This window comes from Limulus polyphemus, unplaced genomic scaffold, assembly GCF_000517525.1.
Source record: "Limulus polyphemus unplaced genomic scaffold, Limulus_polyphemus-2.1.2 Scaffold2748, whole genome shotgun sequence".
NCBI lineage: Eukaryota > Metazoa > Arthropoda > Merostomata > Xiphosura > Limulidae > Limulus > Limulus polyphemus.
Genome location: NW_013668358.1, coordinates 4473 through 11638, shown reverse-complemented (window position 1 = coordinate 11638; position 7166 = coordinate 4473). Strand labels below are relative to the sequence as shown.

Genomic DNA, 7166 nt, shown 5'->3' with positions numbered 1-7166 from the left:
ATATTTCACAAGATTAAAAAATTTGAATTTTTTGAAACTAGTGCTACATACTATTTGGTAAGTTTCTGCTATGTTTCATACAATTTTTATTGTGAGAAGGAAAACATCTAGAGATATCAGAAATACCCACCTAGTCTGGAAAGTTTAATTCTACAGTAAATTAATTAATTACTATTATGTGGGTAAAGTTCAAAATAATGGCAATTGTTGAGGTGTTCTAATAAAGTTGTAAACTACTGTATCTTTTGAGACCCTACCCAGAAGTAAACAATTTCCAGTTTATGTATGCACACACACATACACTGTTTTATTGCTATATTTCCTACTTTAAAAGGAGCAAAATGGAACTGTTTCTTAAAGTGTGTTAAAAAACAAGTTTTGATGTATGTACTGAGCTAACTATTATAATTTATTATAAAAATTTATAAGTGTAAGACAAATATTTGCAAAATCACCAGTACTAATTTGTTACTTCACGTTTAAAATCATGCAGGAATGTTAAAGAAAAGATGTTTTAAATAAAGTGGAGGAGACAGCCATAAAAAAGTGAAATTATATATATTTTGTTTCTTCTATTACATACCATGAAAGTATAAAAACTGGATGATCTTTGCAATTATATTTAATAACATACAAGTAATAAGGGACCATCTGGTTTTTCAAGGCTGTTCATGCACATCATTTCTGAGACATTTATCAATTAGCCTATTAAACTCTTGTAAGGTACCAGTTTCCACTAGTACCAATGTCAACTCATTCCATAAGCTAATCACCATGTTAATAAAATAAAACTGTCTTACATCGAACTTAGCTTGTCTTTTCCAAATCTTAAACTTTTATCCTTTCATTTTATTGTCTTTAGTATTCAGCAAACAGAAACCAAAAGCCTTTATACCATAAATCCCCAGATAACATTGTAAACTTCAGTACGATTAATCCTTATTTTCTCTTGATAAAAGGGTAAGCAACCTAAACATAACCCAATAAATAACCCTTCTATCCCTGGAATCAACCTAGTATTCCTCCTTTTAACAGTTTACAATTCTTTCTTATACAAGGAGACCAAAACTAGAACCAATATTCTATGTGAGACTAACATAGTGATTTGAAAAACATAAGCCTCTATTAGCTTTATTACTGGTAAAAAGAGCTCTGCCTTGAATGGCTTATCTACCACTGTGCCAAGTTCCTTTTCTTCAATCACACTATTGAGTAGGTATTAAATTATATTAAATATCCAAATTATAACTCAAATGCACCTTACACTTTTTATAATTAGAGGTCATTTGTAAACTGATCAAACACCCTAAGATACACTACTAGTAGGGATTCTCAGAGAATTATATTACTTGGCCATGGAAGTGCCAGAGTACAAAGGCACAGTTACGAATATATAAATCTCCCATAATCAATATAATAAATTATTCTATACCAAGAAGCAAATTAAAAACATCTACAGTACTATTACATGCTGAGTTAGCACTGTTTATGTCAAGGCAACCACATTCCTAGTAACCGGCTATTAGAAGATCGCCACCATCGCTAAACATTCTTCCACTTTTTAGCAGCAACCAATGGGCAAATGTTCGCAGCAAAAACTGGGAATTGGCAAGTGGGTGCTTCGCCAATATAAGTCAGTGATATATCAAACAATAGCTCTTTATTACTCTGATTGTTGTTTTTTGTATCCAGAAGCATTTTCAATTTGATAACACACAAACAAAACTTTAAAACCATTAATAAATATCTGTCATTTAGTTTAAAAAAAAAAGAAAGCCATATAATAAACTTTGTGGTTCTTAGTTGATAATTCATAAGTTGAGATATATATATATATATATATATGTCTACACAATTTTAGCCAACAGCGTGTCAAAAAAAAAGATTAATTGGAATACGTTGCCTTGACAACAGTTGGCTTTATGTCATAACAGGGATATATCTGTCAATCACGAAACTAACTGAATACAAAATCTGTCATTTACTCTAATAGTTAAATATGTAAATTTATACTTGATTTTTAGCATGTGGTTGTTGACAGTCTCCATTTCATTTATCACTATAATATAAACTTACAAATATAGGTTTTAAATTGAAGTACTTGATTAGGGTTAAATTTTATCTTGCCTTGTCACAAGTTTCATGCAATGTTTTACCAAGTAAAACAATTCTATTTGCATTGTTTCAATTAGATGTTCACATACCATGAAAGGTATTTTTACAAGTACTATTATGAACTGTTTTTTATTAATTATTAAATAAATAGTTAAAATAGCACTATAAATCTACTAACTTTTTTACTGTGGAATTCAAGAGTGTGTAATGTTTTTTTGTTATTTTTACTATTTAAAATTCAATAAAACCCCCTACTGCTAATAACAAAGTCTAGTTTGACTAGACTTCATTGCTAACAACATTTTACTTTCTCTCATCCAACCACCCTTTAATAAAATGAATTAGTCTTTCCCAACCCCACAATGTGTTTTTCTTAGATAATCTTCTTTGTAGTACCTAATATCAAAAGCCAATCCAACACTGAGATAATCAGTAACATCATAAAAAAGTTAATAGATTAGTATATTCTTCATTAAAAATCAATAACATTCAAATAATAATATTGTAAAAAAGCCTCTCCATCACCAAGATAACCAGTAACATAATAAAAAAGTTAACAGATTAGTATAATCTTCATTAAAACAGATAAGAGTCAAATAATTATAATAATACTGTTTGCCCTGAAAAAGAAAGGTCCACCTTTCGATAGCACTTGGGTTATAGGGTTTTTATTCATTTGTACTAATACTGTGAATATACTGTAACTGTAAGAGTCACACCCACAGTGTAGATTTTAATATCTGTGTATTTTCTGTTATTATTATTCTTAAATTAGGTAATATTTTTAGAAAAAGAAGTTGAACTGCATACATCATTACAATTACAGGCTCAGGAAGATATGCTATCTACAGCCTAGGTACATATTACAATTCTTTAATTTAACATCACGGTCATAACATAAACCATGGTCCTTATTACTATTGTTAACATAGGCCTAACGTTTCTCATTACAACATAATATCTAAATTTGTGAGAAATATAACATTTTAACATATTCACAGTATTATTTGGAAATATGAAATTTCAACATATAAAATCAAATTCAAATACAGATATTGGAAATAGGCGACAGATAATTCAGATGATACTAAGTGGAAATTAAAATAAAATATTGCATGTTGTTTTACTTACAATCTAAGTGTTTTTTCTTCGGACCAATAATTTCTTCGGTCGTTGCCTTACAAACTGTCCGGGCAAGTCCTTGACCCGTTATTGTATGTTTTGCCGCTGTCAGTCTATCGTTTAATGTTTGTCCCCCTGACATAATTTATTTTTACCAGTAATATATGTTTAAGTTAAATCAGATATCCCAGACTAACGAGCTGGCAGAAGTCCGGTGAAACCAGAGTCTCACCGTCCAGTTTCAACTACTCTTTATGCTAATACAAATAAGATGACTCACAAGTCCACCTTCAACTTTATTAACTACATCCACACCTCTTCCTTTAATATCGGAAGCCAATTACCAAGATGGCGTGTACGAGCATTCAACAGACGTAACGTTAAGCCTATCAACCAATCAGGGAAGTATTTTTTTTATATAAGTGTTTGCCACCAGGTGGAAAACTCCAACTTACTATATATTAGTAGGTATTTCAATATTTAATTACTATAACACTTTTCATACTAGAAGTTTGGGGCTATTTTTAGATAATTGTTTGAATTTTAAATATAACTTAGGCCAGTTCTATGAACATTCTGCATTTGAGCTCAAATATGTACTTTACGCATAAGCAAGTATTTGTTTAGGTGTTTAGGACGATCTCGAATATATGACGACCCCCATTTTCAGAAACCATGGGAAAGAAAAAAATGAGTGACATGACGTCCTTTTTTTTTAGGTCGGCAAAAGCAATACTATAACTGAACAGCCTGCAGGTGGATTAGTTGCAAGAATTAGCTATGATCTTAAGCAAACATCTGGCGCGCATGCATAGACGGATGTTATCTGGACATTCACGAATGCGACAAGCTAGAGTAGAGGGAAGGGACCTGTGGTCGGCTGCGATTATAAGGCGACTATGAATTTTACAGCCTAATTATTCATAAAAAACATTGCCTTATAATCGGTCAATAAGGTATATGTGTGTGTGTGTGTATAATATTTAAATAGTTACTCATCTCTAATTGACTTGGTACTAAAGAAACGGAATTATAAACATAAAATGAAACTAAATCAGATTACTACAGCATGTATACTACAGTTTTATCTTTTAAAGTTTGTATTTAACTCCTAGAATGGACAAAAACCCATATGAACATTACAACAGAACCTAAAATGTCAAGGTTAAAAATTACTCCAAATAAACAAATGGAAATTTTAATTTCGTCTCTAAGTTTTAAAAAGGAATAATAAACTCAGTCAGCCATACCTGTGTGGTACATATATACATACCAAGCGTTTCTATTTTCTCATGATATTATAGACATAATTTGTTCTGTATATATATTTGTAGGTTTCATATAACACGTCATTGATAAAGTCGTTCAGCTCACCTCGTTCTGCTACCTTTGTTCCTAGGTTAGTCTCTCGAGATAATACCTGTTCTGCCATTGGATGATAGTGTTGTGATGCTGCACGTTTTATGAAGATGTTGATAGCAATGTCCTTCATTGGTAAAGCATGTGTATCTTTCAGGTTATGGACTCACCTATGTTTGAAAGAGAATGATAAGTCATGTGAGTAGTCTTGTCGCTCTGGGTAAAAGCAACATTTCTTGAAAAGTAAGGAACATTGTATTTGATCAGGCGTGGAGAAATCTTCTGGTACAGTATGCAGTCTGCGAGAAGATATAGAGAATACACAAGAAGCGACCACCCATCGTTCTCATTAAAGAACTTAAGTAAGTACAAATAATGTTTTGTCTTAATTCAATTTTAATAAAGATTGTTCGTTTTGTACTTTGGTTTATTTCTGTCTTTCTATTTCATTCTTTTTCAGACTCAGTTGTTCATAGATTCTGTACTATTCTGAGATAAATGTATTGTCAAATCTCCTGTAAAACAGACAATCAAATTGTTCGAAAGTTAACTTAGATTGACCTAAGGAAACCACAAAATGAATAGAAAGGAGAGAATTTGGGTGCTGTAACCACAGGATGTCTCATTACAAAGTTTACTGTTTTCTTTTGAAGTTTGTATTGTCATTTACTTCTACTCTTGTGTTATATAAGTTTAAAAAGGCTTCATAGTCAGGAAAACATAGTTTTCCACAACTAGAAAGATCTGCAACCAAGAGAAAGAATCAATCACTGAAGAGAGATGGTTGTCTAAGATAATTTTTGTGTGTTGTACTTTTACCGATGCTACAAAGGTTCTTGATTTCTATCTCATCAGAACCAAAAAACACAGGAAAAAAAGCCGTCAATATTTAGTGCACCCAGAATGTCCGCCTCATGCCGTTCCATTAAGAATCAATCTCAGTGTAAGGGAAGCTTGAACAACTGAGGATCACAATGATGGGGTGGATTCTATTTTTGAGACTTGGTAAAGAAGTCTATATAGAATTCCTAGACAGGATACCCCAACCCCAGCTCTTGTTGAAACTACCCAAGAACATTAAGAAAAGACTGGAGGTGCCATTGGTAGATCACATACACCAACAGAAGCCAACTCATTCGCGGGTGAGAAAGCAGGCACCAAATGGCGAAGAAAGTGGACCATGTAACTGTGATGAGTCTCACTGAAATGTACTGCTGAGGCAACCATATATCACAGGGGTGTCTGGAATAGTGCAGAGCCAATGGCAACTCACTGCTCTGTTATCCTAGACCAGGAATCACAACTTGGATGAGAGTCATAGTCCCTGAAAGTATCCACAATGCTGTGATTGCCTGCAACGTCAATGACATTTGGGTCAAGTGATAACTGGGAAGCCATATGGAAGAGATTCTAGCCACAATCATGGTTTCCATGAGTGAGTCAAAGCAGATCATCCCCCTCATCTGTGATTGAAGGATATAGGAAAGGATGACTTAGACCGTTTCTTGGAGTGTTTCAGAGAGACAACTAGTTGAATTCGCCAGATTCCAGAGCAAGGTGTGCGACACCTAGTACTGATTCTAGATTGTGTGGCCCTAGATTCTCGAGCAATTTAATGATAAAGAACTGTGAGATTATGAGACAATTATAAATGAGTTACTAGAGATTTGATCCAGTGGAAAACAGAATAATCCATCAGCTTGAGTTCAAGACTCGGAATAAAAGGGTCCCATGGAAAGCTTTACTGGTTATATGTATGATCTGCACTAAAGCTTATCCTGCAATTGCCTCAGCAGATTGTGAAGATATTCTCACAAACAAGCTCATGGAAGGGCTACTCATTGAAACAATGCAGCACTACCTGGGTGTAAGAACCTTCTCAACTTTATTGGTGCAGTTAAAGTTAATATGACGTCATATCAAGTGGTAACTTTGATTTGGTTGGAAGAGAGGAAGAAGCCTGTAGCAGTAGCTGTTGTCTCTTCATCTTGGACAGCCCATCCTACTTAGGTGCCCATGTCACACCAGCTTCAAGCCCAGCCAAAGATTAAATAACCACCCACACATTCTGGCATTGTGGGATAATCACAATGACGTCTAGTGAATTGGCAAGGATATCCTGGGTCTCTTGTGATTTATCTTGCTGCAACTTATGTCATCGATTCTTCTGCCCAGATGTTATCCTGAAATGAAAGAGTAAATACAATAAACAACTTGCAAAGTATGGTTGTCAGCTCAGCTATTTCAGGGCTAGGTGGGCTTTATATGTACCTTTTGAAATACAAAGGTGAGGGATATAGTTACTGGTTGATGTAGGAGTGGCCAAAACACTAGAATATGTCACAGTATATAAGGTCCTCCAAGCAAAACCACCACTCTGACTAGGAAACATGAATTGCCTTTTGCCAAATAGAGATCATCAATATATGAATAGAGAAGCAGTGGCAGCAACTCAGTGACTTGTTGATGGAATGTGGCAATGCATTCGTGGAAACCTGGTTGACTGGGTTGAACAACATCACATAGATATAAGTGATACAAGTAAATTAAACGACTGCATTGCAGCCTTC

At 33.9% G+C, this 7166-nt stretch overlaps 1 protein-coding gene across 2 annotated transcripts in view; it reads right to left on the bottom strand.

Annotated features, from left to right (window-relative positions):
- LOC106467807 (phosphatidylinositol-binding clathrin assembly protein LAP-like) overlaps positions 1 to 3595 on the bottom strand; it is an 83311-nt gene extending 79716 nt beyond the window's left edge. For both annotated transcript variants that reach the window (XM_013928185.2, XM_013928186.2), the window contains exon 1: positions 3247 to 3595. In XM_013928185.2, coding sequence (XP_013783639.1) covers positions 3247 to 3379 — 133 coding nt within the window. In that variant the 5' untranslated portion in view covers positions 3380 to 3595. The remainder of the gene's footprint in view (positions 1 to 3246) is intronic.
- Between the last annotated feature and the right edge of the window lie 3571 nt (positions 3596 to 7166).